The sequence below is a fragment of the Marmota marmota genome, unplaced genomic scaffold (assembly GCF_001458135.2).
Source record: "Marmota marmota marmota unplaced genomic scaffold, marMar, whole genome shotgun sequence".
Lineage (NCBI taxonomy): Eukaryota > Metazoa > Chordata > Mammalia > Rodentia > Sciuridae > Marmota > Marmota marmota.
In genome coordinates, this window is record NW_026000057.1 from 15,475,971 (window position 1) to 15,496,723 (window position 20,753).

The following is a 20,753-nucleotide window of genomic DNA, read 5'->3' on the forward strand; positions in this document are numbered from 1 at the left end:
AAAGATGCCTTATATTTGACTTATATTTGAAATGACAAGTATTTTAAGGTTATTAATCATCTCTTAATAATTACACAATTTATTCACATGAGAACCCGGTTAAAAGAATACACAATATGCTACGTTCTGCTCAGTTTTCTCATCTGAAAAATTAGGATTATATCTAGTTCACAGAGTGATTCTAATAATTAAATTACTCATTACATATCAAACACTTTCTGCAGTGTTTGATAGTCTGTAAGAAATTGCTCATTCACTTGTCCTCATTTTCTTGCAAAGATGCTGCTGATACCTAAGTACTCTATAAGGAAACCACAAGAAGGCATTGACAGATAAAACTAATTGATCGGCACACAATTTCAGGTTCATGAAATAGTTGTCAACTTACTAAATTACTTGTGCAGCAAATTATCCAGAATTTGCTTCACCATCTTCTTTTATACTTAAAAGACTTAAAAGATAATCAGAAGTGTAGTGTATCTCGCATGCTAATTTGAATGCAAATCTTTGGTTATTTGCTTTTGAAATTTAGAACTGGTATATGGTAATGTACATGAAACTATAGTAAAGTGGATCCTTGGCAATGTAAGGGAAAGCCAGGGAATTTGTTTAAAAAGATATTAAGTGTAGATCAGAAATTAGACAATTTCCTCTGGGGTGGTTTGACTTCTTCAGGCTGATTATACACACTTACCTAGGCCTCTGACAATATTACCAAAACAAAAAATATTTAGTACAACAGTAGTAAATTAGATTGATTAATACTAATTTTACTATTCTTTACTATTCTTAAGTAGCACCTATCTCATAGGGTTTATATGAATGTTGTATAAATTAATATATAAAAGCCCTTATTATGAATACATGAAATTCATGAATACATGAAAGCCCTCATCATACAGAAAAGAAGTTAACTTTGTTATTATCAGAAAGAACACTGTGAAGGGAAAATTAGGATTCATAAATATTCATTTATTATGACCCAAAAATAAGAGATCGACAGTTGTTCAAGTCCATTGATAAGGGGAGAGGTCAACCAATTATTAGATCTTTTTAGTTAGCCAGTTCTCCTAGAAATATCTCTTCCTATTATGGAGAAACATGTGGCAGTCTATCACAGACAGAGGTATTTGTTGTTATGTCTTGAAGTCCATCTTTAATATTTTCAGTTCAAATATTTTTGGAGTGGGACTGGAGTTGTAGCTCAATGGTAGAGTGCTCCTCTCACATGTATGAGGCACTGGGTTTAACCCTCAGAACCACATAAAAATAAATAAAATAAAGGTATTGTGTCCATCTACAGCTAAAAAAGTATTTTAAAAATATTTTTGGAGCAACTACTGTGTGATAGACTGTCAAGTTACTTTGGATATAGCAGTAAAAGAGATAAACAATGGCCTAGCAGTCAAGGGATTTGTGGTCTCTTTCTGCTAACACTTTCTACTCTATTCTATTCCCCAACTTCTCCCCCATCTACCACCCTTAGAATGAGCCCATACCTCACAGAAACATCCCATTTCAGGTCTCAATTCCTTTTATTTAATTATAATTCAGTATATCATACCTATATACAGCCTCAAATACAATAATTTTAATCATAACCAATTTGTCATCTACCAAGGGACAGTACTGGAATGGTTTAAACAGTTGTGTAGATAATTCACTTTAGTTGATAAATAATTCATTCATCAATCTGTCATAAGTTTTAAATGAACCAAAGCTTATTTTCACATATTGCTCACTGGATCTTAGGGGAAAAAAGACATTCTCCTTTTCCTCAAAAAGGAAAAAAAAATCCTAGTCAGACATGGGGGGCATGCATGTAATCCCAGCAGCTCAGGATACTGAGGCAGGAGGATTATGAGTTCAAAGCCACCCTAGGCAACTTAGAGAGGACCTGTTTTTAAATAAAATGCAAAAAAAGAAGGGGGTGTCTGGGGACTTGGCTCAGTGGTTAAACACTCCTGGGTTCAATTCCTGGTACAAAAAAAAAAAAAAAGCGGGGGGAGAAAAAAAATCTTTAAATTTGGTTGAACTTGAGCTAACAGCTTTCCTTCTAAAATCCATGTTTTATAAAATAAACAAAAATGTTTAATAAGATGGGCTTGGAATTTCTGTAGGTACAGCTTATAAGGGAGAAACTTGGTGAATCTAAGGTTATTAAACATTTTTATTACTTTTCAAGTTTACCATGGAGAAAACAATTCAAAATTAAAATGTATAAATTTTGCTTCAGTGTGCCAGTCTTGAAATTCTCAAAAGCTCTGTTATTTTAAGCCTAGACTCATAATGAATAAGGAAAAATGCATCTAATAAATCATTTGCAAGTTCCTAAAAATGAAAGATTCTCAAATTTAAAACTTCCACAAATTGGCATCAGTTTATATGAGATGAACATAAAAATTACTATAAAAAACTGTACAAAGAAAAAGATAAACAGAATTCGACTATAGATGCACATATACAATATTTAAAGGAAGACAAAGGATGCTTGCAACATGTACCATGTCCTTTTTTAATTCTCTTCGCATGTTCACTTTGTCTTCCTTCAGTAAAAATAACATTTAGAAATGATAAAAGTAACTTTTGAAATTAAAATTCAGTGAATAAAATGCTGGGTTCTGGATCCATGAGTGTAACATATACTGAATTAACTCTTCTACCAAAAATAACTTTAAAAGTTGGAAAAACATATAAACAATCCTCTGAAGGCATTAGAGACTTGTGCCAAGTAACACTGAGCAGCTAGAATCCTTGAGAAAGGAAAGCATACAAGATGTATTAACCTTGACCTTGGAATTTTCCTCAAGGCATTTTCCAAATTGTAGTGAAAGTGAGGAAAACCCAAGAAGAAAGCAGCAGTCCCATACATCTAAGGAAAGGGGCTGGAGTTAAGGATTCTAACAGAGCTGAGATTTAAGGAACAAACTGTTGAAGTGAAAGGAATATGGGAAAGCACCCAAATCTCTGCACTCAGCTTACCCTCAAATTGTTAATCAACATCTGAGCTATGACAAAGCAAGCCTCTAAGAAATATATAGAAAACAGCAGACAGAAAACGCTAATGCCATGATTTCCGCAGCTGAAGGACACTGGGGAAATTCAAGAATAGAAATCAAGGTGGAGAAGACTTGCTAAACCCAGAGACTTGGGAAAAGACATGTCCTAGAAATGATCACATCCTATAATTAGCAAAAATGAAATAGGTCAGACATAACAAAGCTTAAAATCAAGTCTTGACTGGATCAGGTCATCCACTGAAACCCTTTATTACTAAAAAACAAAAATTAACATTTTTTTGTGGGAATATCAGAGTCTTTATCTGAAAACTGATTATAAAACAAGCTTAAAATAACAAAAGCAAATAACCAAAATAAACAGAAAGGAAAAGATATTTTAAATTAAAAAATAAATAAATAAAATAAACACCAATGCGTCATCTGCCATGTCTTCCAGGAGGTCAGCATACTGCCCTTCAGCCTGCACATGAATCTTGTGCATCAGCCTCCACAGAGATTTGTGTCACTTCCTGTTGCATCACTTCCTGTTCCTGTGCATGCACCTTGACTTCCAGGCCAACTTCCAGCACTGAGCTACTGGACTCCCGGGGTCCTGCCATTTATCAGCACCATAGGCCACCTCTATTGAAAGACTCTCATTTTTGTGCTGCCTGTGAAAGTTGCTGACATCTCCCAGGATGTGGCAGAGGTGGTGGGATGCCAGTGATCAACTGAAAGTATCATTCAAAAGTTATCTTGCTGGCACCCCTACAGTTCTATGAAATAAACTTTTTTAAAGTTATGTGAAATATGAAAACATCCCCCCCCCTTCTGACTTGCACAACTTTACTTGATTGTACACTAGAAAGGAAAGGATGATTGCCAAGCATATTATTAATTTGTGGAGAACTCCAATTTTTATGTAGAGATGAGCAGTACTAAGGCATTGAGCAACCCATCCACAGCTAGCCATTCGGAGGAGCTCACCTTGTCACTGGAGAATCCATGAGGTTTGAAGTGCTTGGTCACCTCCAGGTAGTCATCTAGGAGACCTAGGCTTTCTTGAGCCCCCAAACCTGACTGGTCAAAGGGGGACATCAAGTCTCCCGCCAACACCTCATTGCTCAGGAAGCTCAGTGATCTCTTTGCCCCTCTACTCCAAGAGACTAATATGGAACGCCCCCCACCCCAGATAGTGAACCTAATTGGCCACCTCCCAGAAAGTTTAACAAAAACAGACCAGGTTGCCCCTTTCACATTCTTTCAACCTCTTTCCCTTCCCCCTGGGGTTCTTTCTTCTACTCAAGATCATTCCTTTAGCTTAGAGCTAGGCAGCAAAGTGGAAATTTCTGAAGGAGAGAGGAAGCCCGACTCTGCTGCTTATGGTACTATGATCCCTCAATGTATCAAGGAGGAAGATGCCCCCTCAGATAATATTAGTGGCATCTGTATGAACCCAGAATCCTACCTGGGCTCTCCTCAGCATAGCCCTTCCACCTCCAGAGGCTCTGCTAATGTCAGCCTGCCATCTCCAGGTAGCCCTTGTGGGTCTAACTGCCCCAAAGCTTATGACCTTCCTGGAGATAAAATGGTTATAGCAAAAGTAAAAGGTAAGAAGATGGATAAAAAGTTGAAAAAAATGGAGCAAAACAAGACAGTAGCCACCAGGTACCGCCAGAAGAAGAGGGCACAACAGGAAACTCTTACTGGTAAGTGTAAAGAGCTAGAAAAGAAGAATGAGGCTCTGAAAGAGAAGGCAGATTCTCTGGCCAAGGAGATCCAATATCTGAAAGATTTGACAGAAGAGGTCCGCAAGGCAAAGGGGAAATAAGGGTCCTTCAGTAGGGTAGTCAGGAGTGCTATGCTTGTACATATGTCTCTCGTGCTGAAGCTGTGTTGTAATAAATTATTTTGTAGTTAAAGTAATAGTAAAAAAAAAAGAGAGATGAGCTATACTGAGAATATTCAGACTTTTTAGAAAATTGTGTATCCACTATTAAAAAAAAAGTTGAAGAAATCATGAAGAACAGCAAGAAATTTCAAGTAGTAGTGATAAGATGTATCTTTGTGGTACCCATATAACTATTGAAAAAAATAGAATGTTTATCTTAAGACCTATTGAAGTGAGAGCTGTTTGTAAAGTCTTCCTTATTTGTAAGCTGCCCTACATGAAGTAGTCCTAGTGAATAATGAGGGTTAATTAGTCTTGCTTGAAACTGTGCCTGTGAAAATTCAATACAGTCTTATTTCGAGCGTATTATGGTTTTCTCTTGCTTATTTTAATTTTCAAATATTATAGTATGCCACAGTTAAAAGTAGTAATGATCTACTTAGCAAAAAGAATATTTTTGTGTTATTATCTCAAAAGTTAAAATAAGATGTTCTTCTGCCATTATTCTGACTTTTCAGGGTATTACCTAATATGTTTTGGAGGTGGATCCAAGAATTTCTTAGATTTTCTGTTGGAATTAATGTAAGAGAGTCTGATTCAATGGTGAACAGGAAGTAAAGTGGAGTAACTTTTAAGTGATAATGTCATTTATGTCTTTAGCTTTATGATTAAAATCCTGTTAAAACTAAATGGCATTAGTTCTTATCTGTCCCCAAATTGGAAATTTACTTTAGTCAGTATTTTAAAGGAATATAAAGCCATAACAAAAGCCATAATTATTTTTACCCTAGAGTGCTAGTTAATGAATGCAAATAGATTGAAGAGATTTAGAGTTATTCTTCATTTAATGGTGCTTAATGATGTTTCTTTTCAGTACATTTAATACAGGTAATTTTCTTCAACAAAAATGAGAAATAATGCTCATTGACTATATGTGAGATATGATGGTTGAGATAGGAGTTCTTTTTCAAGATTTTAAACTATACTATGTATTCTACAAAGGATTTAATTTTTCATGAAATTTCTTAGTTTTCACATTCTATAAAATAGAAATAATAGCTTAAACAGAGAGATAGAGATGCTCAGGTAACTCAGACTTTAAAATAATGTGTTTAATATATAAAAATTATGAAAGTATGGACAAAAAATGAGGAGTGAAAGAATTTCAACAGAATATTGAACTTGTGAAACATCATCAAATGGACATTCTAAATCTGAAAAATTGTTTAAAATCTGAAATTAAAAATTCGGCAGAGTTGACAAAGCAGAATACAAGGTTTGTGATATCAGAAACAAGACCTAGAAAATATAAAAGTTAAATATCAAAGAGAAAAATAAATAGCACTGAGTGTGAGAAAAAAATAGAACTGGTTATTGCAGAAAAGCACTGGGTATAGTTGAAAGATCAATGGTATGTGTGATTAGATGTCCAAAAGAAACAAGAAAAACAATATGGCAGAAACATTTGAAAAGACAATGACAAAAAATTTTCCAACATTAAAAGATATCAATGATGCAAGACAATCATCAAAGTCAATGTAAGTTAACTACAAAGAACACTACCACTAAACACCTCATATTTTTAACTTTCTAAAAACCAAAATAGATACGGCTAGAACAAGAATTGTAATCTGAAAAGTTGCCCAAAAGAAAAACGACCAAATTGACACATGAACAGTTAAGAGTATGTTAAGAGAAAGGAGCATTAGAGACATCATACATGGTGAAAAGATCTATATGTGACACAGAAAGAAAGGAGAGGAAAAAGTGGAACAACAATAATATTTGAAAAGAAAATGGCCAAGAATATTTCATGTTCAAAAAATGCCACAAGCAAACATTTTGTAAAATGGAAACAAAATAAAATTTGAACAATTGAGGTATAATTGTAGTTTAAAAAAAAAAGATCTTAGAACTGGATGAGTTCTGGGAAATGAACTAATAAAATTCAGTGATTTTTATAGAGGGAACAGCTTGAGAGTTATACAGGTAAATTACCTAAGGAAAGTCAGACCAGGCACAGCCAGAATCAGAAACCTTGAATTCAAATTAAATGACCTTTTCACTTCAAAATTTTCTCTCATTTGATTTTATTATGTCAGAATCATTATCAGATGATATAGATCATTCTACCATTTCAAAGAGAAATTTTCCTAAACTGTTTTTAAAGCTTTCCTGCTGACTTTTATATATTGCCTAACATGTTGACAGTGAGAAAAAGTAGTATTAGGTGAGTCACTTGTTCAAGATCACATAATTTTAGAGATATAACAAGGATTAAAATTTAGGTCACTCAACTTTCAAGTGACAATGTTTGTCTTATTCAGCTTTTTCAGTTTTGTTTTTTTTTTTGTTGTTGTTTTTGTTTACAAAAGGCTTTTGAGCACCGCAAAACCACCGTTCTTTCACTTTTTGTTAGCTTTAACAATTACTTGTTTTGAGATCCATGCAATTTCTAATCCAGTCCCTATGCTCTGAAAGAGGAAGGACTAAGGAGAGAATGGAGAAAGGAACTGTAATTTATTGATAGCAGCCGTCTAACTTTTGTTGACCTAACACTTTTCCTCCTTTATTTTGGAAACAGACGTCACTGCACCCCTGGATGTGAGAAAGATGATATGACTCAGCTATGACAAAAACCATAGACCTCACTCTTATTCAACCATTGGTCCAGGGTTGGGAACCTCATTCAAGCTTGTAATATTAGGCTTCTCATTATGGCCTTAAGTTCAAAATGTTCACTCTCTAGTCATGAATCCATGAGTTTCTAATCATGAAGCCAGAAACTGATAATGGCCATTATCTCAGCCAGTTTAGGAAATTGAAGCCAGTTTTCAAAAATAAGTAAAGGAAAAGGAAGAGAATAAATGACACAGATTAAAGGCCTTAGTTCTATGTTCCATCTTCCCTGCCTTTTCCACTCTTAAGGTAAGCCTATAAATATACACTTTTGCCTGATAAGCTCAAATTGAGTTTCAATCCCTTGAAATTCAGAAATTTTCATCTGATGCAAAGATTTGTACTTAAAACTGAAACCCGGTGGAGTGTAGGCCCTACTATGTGGAACTGGCTGAGTCCAAGATGGAATAGGAACAGTGAGAATCCTCCATCTCCGTCTGGGTATTTAACATCCCTGTTATGTACTGTATTGGTTTAAATAATGTCTCCTAAAAACTCTTGTCCACCTGGAATCTCAGAATGTGACCATATTAGCAAAGAGGGCCTTTGCAAATTAAGGTCATACTGGATTGGAATGGTCCAAAATCCAATGACTGATATCCTTATAAAAAGAGAACGTACAGAGACACAAGAAAGAAGGCAATGTAAAATCAAAGTAGTGCAACTAAAAGCCAAGGAATGCAAAGGATTGCTAGAGCCACCAAAATCTATGAAGAGGCAAGTAAGGATTCTTCCCTAGAGCCTTCATCAGGAGCATAGTCTTGCTGACACCTTGATTTTTGACATCTGAAACGTGACAGAATGTTGTTAGCTGCTTACCTTGTGGTAAGTTGTTATAGCAGCTCCAGGAAACTAATGCATACAGTAATAAAGCTGTGGGTAAAAACATTGCCTATTGCATTTTAGGAGTCAGACCATGTACCTAACAAGGCAGATGGTTTTGAAAGAAAACATATACAAGTACTTGACCATGTTCCTACTTCCCAAAGACTGCAGGAAAATGCTAGAAAGAGAAGTTTTAGTTCAAACCTACTCATCTGAAGAAGACTAAAGATAACCTAATCATACAAACAAGGGGCATATTCAGATTTTGTGGGTCTGACAGTTACACAAGTTAGGAGATTATATTTAAATTTAAAAGAATACAAAATTGTATCTTAAAATGAATACTAGAAAAGACATAAAAATCAATTACACATTTTTAGAAGTTGACAAATGCTACGAACAACATCAATTCAAAAACTTTTAAAATTATTGTTATTAATATTATCAAATAACTCCCTGATACAGCTAATATCTATCCTATATTTTTTGGCAGATATTCTTTGATAAGTTCTTAATATGGCAATGATTTTTAATACCTCTAAAGAGGATAGAAAAATAATCTAGTCTTTAATATAGCTTATTGAAATCTGTTTTTTTACTATTTTTTGAGGTTTAGAAATTTTCCTTTCACTTTCACAACTAATTATAGAATTTTGCTTCTTCTAAATTCCTCCAGTTTCTCAACCAGGTGACTTTTTTGTCAGAGATTAAGCCCCCAGAAAATTGTAGCTCTATAATATAGCTCAGTATGCTTATACCCAACATACACACACACACACACACACACACACACACATACACACACACAACACACATAAATGGCTCCTCCAGCTCATCAAGGTTTCACCTATTTTCTTCACTCTTTTAGGTTTGGGATTTGTGATGTTATATTAGTTATGAGACCTTGTTATTAGTTCCCAAAGAGGAGAGCAAGGAGGATTTCATATCCTTCTTTTTGGGGTTAAAGACGAGGCACAAATACTCAGTTGGGTATACCAGGACCTGTTACTGGAGGTCAGTCAAATGTAGAAATAGTGCTAAAGATACACTCTCACTCAACTCACAACCTAGAGACACCACTGCACCTTTAAGACTGACCTTTAAGCTGGCACAGCCCAGAAGCTACTTTGCAACTATAGCTGCTACTCCCACACCAAACCAAAAGATGCAGAGTGACCAAGGAGCATTTGAACTTAACCTTTCTTAGATTCATAATAAATCTACTTATGCAAAGAGCTTGGATTAAAAGAGGCCCATTTTACCAGCAGCCTGACAATTACATAGAGTTGGACAATCGGGAGCTATGCTAGACAGCTAAGCTGAATTCTCAGTTTCACAACACAGGAAGCCATTCTAAGGTTATTAGTTGAAAGTTTTTTGTTTTGCTTGTTTCAGGCAACAGAAAACATCCGAATCTCAACTCAAGTCTCCACCAAAAGCAATTTTACTGGTTTAATGTCACAAGACCATCCAGAAGCACAGTAAGTTTCCATGCAGTTAAGTCTTGCTATGTTTTTCTGTGATTTTCTTGGCTTTGCCCTTGTCCAAGTTCTGGCTTCATCCCTAGACTGATTTACATCTTGATCACACAGTGACTTCCTGAAGCAGCAGACACTGTAGTCTCCTTCTTTCATGTTCAGGCAAAGGAGATGATAAATATTTCACAAGCCCCAAAGGTTTATGAGCTTTGTGCCAAAGTCAGTTCTACAGATAAGAGTGTCATCCAGGTTTGTACCTTGGTCTACATTCTCACTGCTATACGACTTACCTGCTATAAATGATTTTTAAGCATCCCTGGAGCTTACTGTGTGATCAATCCCACACAAATCCTTAGTTTCCTACTTGCTAAACAATGGAGAATGGCTAGAATGTCTCTTGGATAGGCAAACAAAATGTCTATAGTAATCACGGTGGATTTTCTCGCATAGTGCACCAATAAACCATGAGATTCTGGAAGACTGAGACAGTACTGACTCAGCTCTACATTCTCAGGTCCTTCTTCATTACAATATGGCATGTAATCCATATTCAACAGTCATCTGAATGAATGAAAAAATAGAAGAATACTTGATTCTCTTTGAAAATATATTTGTCACCAACCATTCCTGTAACTCCTGAAGCATAGTATACTTGTAATAATATTTGTACAATACCTTATTGTTCAATCCCACCTTGCATGGTTATAATTTTTACCTATTGCTTCCTAGGTCTTTCACTTGATTTCAACACATTACTGATTATTTTTAGAGCTGCCATTAACACAGACTTCAATTGCTGTCCTGTTTTCCCCTTGAGCAGTGAAGCAGTTGCCATGGAAACAGAATCCAATGCCTCTCTAGAGCCTCACATCAATGCAGTTTGATGAGAGGAACTAACATATTACCTCCTACCTGTACTTCACAAGTCTGCAGATATGTTACTCAAAAAAGATGCAAGTCATTACTGGAGGAAGGCATACTTGATGAAGCATAGGTTTGACAGCTTGTCTGAGAAAATGTATCAGAGCTCCCATCTGGAAATAATGCTTTAATCAGAGGGGGAGAAACATTTTAATGCTTGAATTGACTAAAAATGCAAAGTCACAAGGTAGATGTTATTGAAAGGTTGGAGGGAGAATAATTTTATTTGGTACCACTCAAAAGCACAAAGCCACAGACTAGGAGCCCTTCTCCCAGAACCATGTATGGTGATTTTGTGGAAGGAAGTATCTTTTCCTCCAGTTTTACCATGCACAAAAATTGGGACTTGAAATCTTATCCAGGTGGACTAATGAGGGAAAAACAAAGTAGTTTACCAATCAACACTGGATGAGGCAGCTCCTGTCACCCAAGGGATTTTCTCTGGAGACAGTTGCAGTTGCTATATTCTTAGCTTCTGCTCTTTCAACAGCTGTACAGGGGCTACACTGGCATTCTGCAGGGAAGCAACAGACACACATAGTAGAAATTATCCATCACCAAACTTTTTATCACCTTTATTGAGATGTTTTAGAACTGATTCATCGAGGGTCAATAATTGGTTCTAAATTCATGGAATTTAGTTCTAAGTGGAGTTGGTTTTAAATCTCAAGTAGAACAAATTTTCATAGTAAGACTAAGGTTTGGCCTTTTCAGCACAACAGGATATTTTATTTGGTGACTGGATATGTTATGACAGCATTTTCTATCACATCATGAGATGCTTGCACAGAATACTCTGTAGATCTCTGAGAGTAAACTGAACTAACCCAAGGATGTGATCTAGAAGAAACCAGGATGAGGCAGATACATGTTACACAGGGGCCAGTGGATGGGAAAAGGGAAGATTATAATCTTAGAGTCAACTTTGTCAACCAGAACCTAAAGCACATGGACCTAAGCAAAGCAGATGTAGTGAGTAGAAGAGCCACTGCCAAGTAATCCTAAATGGAGTATTGAATCTTAGGAACAGGAAGGAAACAATGAGCAGATGAGAAACAAAGCTGGACAGGTACATGTACAGACTGGAACAGGGTCAATAAACTGAGATCAGTACCAGAAAAAAAGGAAGAGGCAGGAGATGAGACAGGTTACAGAATGAATAGTCGGGATTCCACCCCATAGATTGTCGTGGAATTTTTATGGGATTTTTTAGTCCAATGTTTTAAACTGAGTGATCAACATACTTGTTTTGGGTTTTGTTTCATTTTTTATTATCTGCTTCTTTGTTTTGCATTTCTATCCCTATACTCTTTTTTTCCCAATGCTGAGGGTCAAACCTAGGACTTCACACATGCTAGGCAAGTGCTCTACTACTGAGCTCCACCCCTAGCGCAAGGCTATATTTTAAAGATGACACTCTGTATGTCTGCTCTTGGTCCCTGCCTTCTCTGTCTCTGAGTGAAAACGAAGGCTATCCATGAGCCAGATCAAGGTTAATGCTCCCACTTTTCTTAGCTGCCACAGTTTTGCTCTTTGTCCTAACCACATCCCAGCTGTTCCTAAGAAATTTTCAATTATCTTAAGCCATCTCATTGTTTTTCTAGAAGAGAAGCAGATCTATATTATTAATAGAGGCGCTTTCACATACCACCAAATTTGGAAATAACCTTTTTTCTATGTAAACATTCACAAGCTTCCTACCACTGAATACCTCTGCAACAAAGCCAGACCACATTTGGCACATCCCTAGGACTGAAGGTTGCTAAAGGTTGCCAGATTCTCTGTAGGGCTCTTGTTGGAGCTGTTTTATTGTCTTCTTCATACTAGGACTATTTCCAAAAGGTTGGGTACAGATCTTGTTCTTACCTGTTATAATTTGAACAAAATTCCTAAACTGTTCCCGCTGTCTCTTGACTCTTACTTTTTGATCTTTATTACTTACACCATAACCTCCACCCCTGTCCTCGTGGCTTTCCCCATGCCTGTTCTTGTTTTCTTGTATATTCTTGTTGTAACGATCCTATGATACACCCTCACCCATTCATTCCAGAAAGGGTAGGAGAACCACACTAGCTTGAGTGAAGGAATATCATAGATGATGTCAGAGGAGAGCTCAGAGTTGAGTCAAGGTTTTGTTAAGTCTGTTACAGTTTAGATATTAGGTGTCCCCTAAAAACTCATATGGGAGACAATGCATGAGAGTATAGAGGTGAAATGATTGGGTTATGAGAACCTTATCCTAATCAGTGCATTAATCCCCTGATAGGGATTAATTGGATGCTAAACATAGGGAGGTAGGGTATAGCCAGAGAAGGTAAGTACCTGGAGGTATGTTTAGGGGCGTATATTTTATCCTTATTGAGTGGAGCTCTGTTTCTCTGCTTCCTGGTGGCCATGTCCAGACCTGCTTTCCTCTGCCACACTCTTGCACCATGATGTTCTGCCTCACCTCAGGCTCTGAGGATAGAGTTGGCTGTCCAAGGACTGAGACCTCTGAAACTGTGAGTCTCAAGATAAACTTTTTCTCTTCTAAAATTGTTCTTGTCATATCTTTTGGTCATAGCAGAAAAGGAAAGCTAACTAAAACAAGGTCATTGTAAGAATTTTGACTTTTGCCCTTAGGGAAATGGGGAACCACTGGAGAGTTTTTGGCTAAGGAGTAGACGTAGTCTAAAAGTGATCAGAAAGGATCACTTTTATTTATTATTTTAGGAAAAGATTGTGGATAGACAAGAGTAAAAGTAAGGAAAGCATCTTTGAGCCATCACGTTAATTCAGATTGACATGACAGAGTCTTGATCCAGGAAGGTCATGATAGAAGTGGTAAAGTGAGGTCAGATTCAGATACATATTTTGAATGTCAAAGGAAAAAGATTTCCTGGTAGATTAGGGATGATGTGTAAGAGAAGGGATGGAGGAAAGGCTGACTGTAATGGTTTGGGTCTCAGCAATTATTTAAACACATAATATTTCAGGAAAGCATTATTGTGTCTGGCATTATTCTAAGCACTTTACCATTCACAATGCATTTAATCCTCAACACAGCCCCGTGAGATAGAGACTATCAACATGTCCTTTTTACAGATGAGAAAGTCGATACACAGGTTGCTTAAATGACTTGTGCAAGTTCTCAGTGAATTAATTGAGATGGATCATTGCCAGAGTAGAATAGTTTTAGAGCAGAGTTAGGACCTTAGTTTTGGATTTTTTTAAGGTCTAGAGCCACTAGTTAGTCATCTGTCAGGCTCAGTTCACCTGTGTTTTCAGGTGGTGTTAGTCCAGGATGTGCGCTGTTAACTGCAGGGGTTTTACCTGTTAGCACAGGCTGGCACTAAAGCTACCACAGTTCCGTTGTCTACTGGAGCCAGTGGTACTTGATAAATGTTTAACAGTCTTCCAGGAAAAAAAAAAATTACATTCTCTGAGTCTCCTTATTTCTGTGGTGCAAATATTTACACATATCCAATTTCAAACAACCAATGAGATTTTTTAAAATATGAAGTTGAAAGAGATACACACAATCTGCCCTTCACTGCAGTAGAGAACCATCTAGAGCAATTACAACAATTTTTAAGTGCTAGTGTACATCTAGCAATGGCAGTTCAAGGTTGCCAAGTGAGAAGGACAATTTATGGTTGGAGACATACCCAAAGTATTCAGGAAAATTTATTTAAGTCTGAATAAGAGATTGATAGCTGATAAAACAAGAAGGACAGAATAAATTAAAAGATGCAGAATAAGGAGGGGGCTGCATAACTATAGGAGAGTAGAACAATTGAAATAGGTGATTCTGCATTCTAGCACAAGGGTCCAGAGCAGAGATGACTGGGATATACATCTGAAGAGACTTCAAAGTCATACCAGCCAATCAGAAGACTTCTCAGGAGTAGCTCCAGGAAGAAATCCAGGCAGTAAAAAGAACCATCATCAGAGAACTCTGGTATCAGGCAGGAGCAGATATTCAAACACAGTGTTGGCTAAATGACTGCTTCTACAAACCATCTGCTTCTGAATCTCTAGGAGGTAATTTTTTTAAAAATTGCTTCTGATACACTGTTTGTGGGGTGGGCCAAGAAAACATGACATTCTTAAAAGCTCCAACAGTGATTTATATACAATATGCAGTTGAGAACCTGATTACTATCAAAGGCAGAAGGAGTCAGGATATCAAGGAGTATAAGAGCAAATAAAAGACACCTAATTATGAGATTAGAGGATAGGGTCAGGATAACAATGACTCAAAGGGACAGTACAAAGATGGCACAGCAGCAAGGTAAAAGGTACACAAATGAAACCAGATGCTGAGACCTGAATATTATGAGACAAGTTAAGTATCTTAGTAAACATTTACAGAGGGTCTTGTGCCCATCACCAAAAACTTTAACTTTATTCTAAAGGCAATGGATGCCAAGATAAAAATATTATTCAGGGAGATAACAAGATCATTTTATTTTTACCACAGGGTGGAAGATAGCAAAGAAGCAAGACTGAAAGTAGAAAAAATAATTAAGGAGTCATATGAAGCAAAAATGGTGAAGGCATTGTCAACCACTGTGACAGCAGAGATGGAATAATGAGGTTGGTTGCAGAGATATTGTAAGGTTTGGACTGACATAGAATTTCTGATTAGATACAGAGAAGAAGGAATAGGCAAAACTTGATAATAATTTCTACATTTGGGGATATGGAGAGGGAGGGATGCAGAGAAATTAAGGAAGATTCTCACATTTCTAACTAGGGTGATTCAGCAAACAGAGACATCCAGGGAAATAGGACTCTATGAAAAAAAAAAAGACAGATAAGAAAGGGTGTATTCTTCAGGACTTTTATTGCAAGTGAGAAAAAATAATTTAACTGGATTAGGCAGAAAATTTAGGCAAGGAAACCAAGAAAGAATTAAACCAACAAAAAGTGGTGTAGTGGGTTGTGGTAGCTAGAGTGTTGTATCCTCAGAGTATTATATCCTTTGTGGTAACAGTCCTGCACTTCTGTTTTTAGTTCATGTATGTCTCACTGACCCATAGCCACAGAAATAGCATATGACTGCCATACCCTATGCTTTTGGCCAGGGGGTTGGTTCAGAGGTTGACGTGTGACCTGAGCTACACCAATCAGCCATTTTTAGACTTTTACATGTAATTTAGCACAGACTTATCCCCTAGAGGCTTTGTTTTGAGGGGTCACCATTTAGGATCATGCCTAAGAGCATGCATTCTGACTGGAACTAATAGCTAAGAGAAGCAGAAATGAGGGATGGATCAAAAAAGAAAAGTAAGTGTCAGTTATAGGTATAAATGGAGACCTGGTTACTGAAGATATTGCTTTGGTTATGTTAGCTATTTTGATATCCTTTCCAACCATATAAGAAAATAAATTTGTTCACCACCACCACCCCCCACTTAAGCTAGTTAACAATGGCTCTCCACAATATAAAGCATAAGATTCTTCATTAACATCTGCTAAAAGGCCTTGGGAAAAAAATGGACCTTGGGAAAAAAATGAGATCCAGGTACAGAAATATCACCATGGTCTAGTCCTCTGCATTTCATCTGTAACACTCAGGATGTTGGTTTCATTTGGTATCACAGCAGACTTCTTTCCTTCACACAGTTGGAAATGTGGTCACAAATAGCTCTTGAGTTTTGCTTCTCATCGGTTCTATCTCCAGAGGGGAACTGTATGTTACTCTCTATGCTTCCAAGTTCAGACAATTTAAGGAAGGATTGTAATTGACCTGCATTGTGTCCACCTAATGGATCAATCAATTGTAGTTTTGAAATAATTGGCTGAACCATGTTGACATCCCTAAACCAATCCAGTGGGGGTGAGTGAGGTTGGGTCATGTATGAAAATGATGATGTTCAAGAAAGTCACAAAGTTAGAGCAAGAAGCAGAGAAATTCCAAACGTAGCAAATGGTGTCACCTACAAGGAGACGGTGTTTTAAACATGTTGAAGTGAGATCATATGAAGAGCCAAAAGAAAGCTAAGGCAATGTGATTACATGAAATTATTACTCAAATCCATGAGACAATTTTTGAATTTGACTTAGATGAATTAGGTCTTAGACTATGAACTTCAAATTCTGCATATACTTTTATCCCAAAGTTACTCTGGTCTCTAGTTTTTTTTTTTTTTTTTTTTGGGTTGTTTGTTTGGTTTTTTTTTTTTTGGGGGGGGGGCGCTTTGTGTTGTTTTTGTTTGTTGTTGTTCATTTGTTTTTGGTAATGGAATTAAACCCAGGGGTGCTAACCACTGAAGCACATCCCCAGACCTTTTAATTTTTTATTTTGAGACAGAGTCTCACTAAATTGCTGAGGCTGGCCTTGAACTTGTGATCTTCCTGCCTCAGTCTCCTGAGCTGCTGGGCTGATAGGCATGCACCATTGTGCCTGGCTGGGTCTCTAGTTTTGTTGTTGTTGTTGTTTTTGCATATCTATATCTAGATATAGATATAGATAGATAGATAGATAGATAGATAGATAGATAGATAGATAGATGTTGATGGACCTTTACTTTATTCATTTATTTATATTCGGTGTCGAGAATCAAACCCAGGGCCTCACACATGCTAGTCTAGTGCTCCACCACTGAACCACAACTACAGCCCCTAGGTTTCTAGTTTTTTTAAATAAAATTTACACATTATAATGTATACTTTAGAAAGGTAGACATCATGAATTAAAGGAAAAGGTTATAAACTGCAAAGGCAGAATCTTAAGAAAAAAAAAATCCTAATCTATGTTCTCCCTCTTAAGGCAAAAGAAAAGACTGTTGACTCACCTTGATGTGAACAACTGGGGTTATGGAATTGCCAGTAGAAAGGGAAAATTATGCACAAGCAAGTTTGGGGGTACATCTCAGTTTTCTCTCCGGCATCCAAGTTGAGATACTAGTAAGCTCTTAGAAAGATAAGACTGGATTTCAGAAAAGCAGTCTGCAAACTTTAAAATTTAGAGGTCAAGAATAAAAGAAAGAACCATCCAAGGAGATAGATGGGAGAACCTTCAGAGTTTGGGAGAAAAATCAGAAGACTGGTGTCCTGGCAGCCATGTGAGTGAAAAACATCAAAGAGAAGGGAGAAGTCAACTGCGACAGATGCTGCAGAAAAGTCACATAAATAATGACAGAGAATTAATCATTGGCTTTAGTAACACAGCTGCCATGGGTGATTTTGACAGTTTCCATGCAATGATGAGGGCAAAAGGCAAGAGTCAGGAAGTAGCCAAGAATGCCAGCTGCAGAGACAGAAATTAGATGGGACATTGTCCTGAAAGGTAGAGAATTCAAAAGACATAGCATCTAGCATCTTAAGACTCTGACTCATCTGTGTTCATAATCTTAAGACATATCCTTCCCCCATACACAGAGCCACTATCTGAGGGAGATGACTGGGGAATTCTGAGGTCATTTGATAAACTGAGCACTAGTTGTGTTTTGTGTTTTTTTTTTTTTTTTAATTTTCGCCAAAAGAGACTGAATACTGAATAAAGCCTTTGTTTAAATTAGCACAGTGGACTAAGCTTTCAACCAAAGTTAACAGTTTTTCTTCTTATCAGCAGGGGTACAGAAAAAACAAATCAACTATATAAAATAAAACTAAAGGAGCCACATTGTATCTTCATATTGGATTTGTTGCCTGTGTTCAGTTTCTGACCTACATGGGGGTCGAATTTCCAATATATTTTCACTAATAAGCTTCCCATATCATATTCAGAGCTTATAGCTGAAAAGCTTTTCAAGCAGATCTGATCTTTTCCTTGCAATTATTTGGCAACTCTAAAGCTATCTCCTACTGTTGATATATGAAATTGAATATTTCCAGATGAAATCCTAAAGGGAGAATTCAGAATGTTAAGTTTGAAAATGAATTTTTTTTCTGAAAAGTATAAAGGTAGTAGAAACAGGGTAAAAATTGGAAAACTCAAAAATGAGAAACAAAAAAATGCAAGATGTACTTGATTGGCAGTGGGTGATACAGACCTAGAGAACTACTGAACATGCAGGTAAAGACACATGATATTTTTTTACCTGCTTCAGATATTTGTATGTATATTTCAATTCTATTTAATAAGGCATATATCTCACAATATTACAGAAAGTAAATAAAGAATTAATAACAAGCACTGAAATCAGAGATTTTGTTTTAAGAACTAGCACTATCACTGATAAGCCATGTGATCTGAGCATGTTACTCCTTGAACCTTGGCATCCTCATCTATAAAATCTATAAGGGCTTGTAACTGACTAAGTGGTTCTAAGAATTGAACAAGATAAGGTCTTTCTGCAAGGCCTGCACATAGTAGATGCTCCAGTGATTATTCATTATGAGCAGTGTTATCAGCACCATTGAGAGGGCTTTCTTGTAGAAGGCTTTTCCATCGATGCCTTTCTTTCCTCACCTATTTCTCCACCTTTAGTGCCTCTGCTGGATCTCATCAATGACACTCTCATCAGCATCCTTGGTGTCCCTTCTCTGTCCTTCCACTACAGGTTTGATAGGACTCTCACTTGTAAATCCATTGACTGTGGAAGAGGGTTGAAGAAAATCACATGGTCAATTGATTGTATATCCTCTTCTGAGAAGTGTCTATGCAGGTCCTTGGCCCATTTATTGATTATTTGTTTTTTGGGTTTTTTTGGGATTTTTGGTGCTTAGCTTTTTGAGTTCTTTATGTACCCTAGAGAGGAGTGCTCTATCTGATGTATGAGAGGTAAAGATTTGCTCCCATTCTGTAGGCTCTCTATTTACCTCACAGATTGTTTCTTTTGTTGAGAAGAAACTTTTTAGTTTGAATCCATCCCATTTATTTATTTCTACATTTTAATTCTTGTGCTATAGGAGTCTTATTAAGGAAGTTGGAGCCTAATCCCACATGATGAAGATTAGGGCCTACTTTTTCTTCTATTAGATGCAGGGTCTCTGGTTTAATTCCTAGGTTCTTGGTCCACTTTGAGTTGAGTTTTGTGCATGGTGATAGATAGGGGTTTAATTTCATTTTGTTGCATATGGATTTCCAGTTTTCCCAGCACCATTTGTTGAAGAGGCTATCTTTTCTCTAATGCATGTTTTTGGCACCTTTGTCTAATATAAGGTAATTATAATTATGTGGGTTAGTCTCTGTGTCCTCTATTCTGTACCATTGGTCTATCAGTCTGTTTTGGTGACAATACCATGCAGTTTTTGTTACTATTTCTCTGTAGTATAGTTTAAGATCTGGTATAGTGATGCCACCTGCTTCACTCTTCTTGCTAAGAAATTGCTTTAGCTATTCAAGATCTGTTATCTTTCCAGATGAATTTCATGATTGTTTTTCTATTTCTATGAGGAATGCCATTGGGATTTTGATTGGAAGTGCATTAAAACTGTATAGTGCTATTGGTAGTATGGTCATTCTGATAATATTATTTCTGCCTATCCAAGAGCAAGGTAGATCTTTCCATCTTCTGAGGTCTTCTTTGATTTCTTTCTTTAGGGTTCTATAGAAAAATGTTCATCACCTCTATCAATTAGAGAAATGCAAATCAAAACTACTCTAAGATATCATCTCACTCCAGTCAGAATGGGCAGCTACTATGAAGACAAACAACAATAAGTGTTGGTGAGGATGTGGGGAGAAAGATACACTCATATAGCTGGTGGGACTGCAAATTGGTGCAGCCAATATGGAAAGCAGTATGGAGATACCTTGGAAAACTGGAATGGAACCACTCCTAGGTCTATACCCAAAGGACTTAAAATCAGCATACTATAGTAATGCAGCCACATCAATGTTCATAGCAGCACAATTCACAATAGCTAAACTGTGGAGCTAACATAGATGCCCTTCAGTAGATAAATGGATAAAAAAGTGTGGCATATATACACAATGGAATATTACTCAGCAATAAAAGAGAATAAAATTGTGAATGTGCTGCTATGAACATCGATGTAGCAGTATCCCTATAGTATGTTCTTTTA

General features: G+C 36.7%; 1 protein-coding gene across 1 annotated transcript; it reads left to right on the top strand.

Moving 5' to 3' along the window:
* Positions 1–1,191: 1,191 nt before the first annotated feature.
* LOC107141122 (cyclic AMP-dependent transcription factor ATF-4-like) lies at positions 1,192–4,925 on the top strand (the record flags this gene model as incomplete). Its single annotated transcript, XM_048813845.1, has 2 exons — positions 1,192–1,199; positions 4,335–4,925. Coding segments are annotated over 2 exons (504 nt in total), but the record flags the coding sequence as incomplete, so codon positions are not given.
* Positions 4,926–20,753: the final 15,828 nt, after the last annotated feature.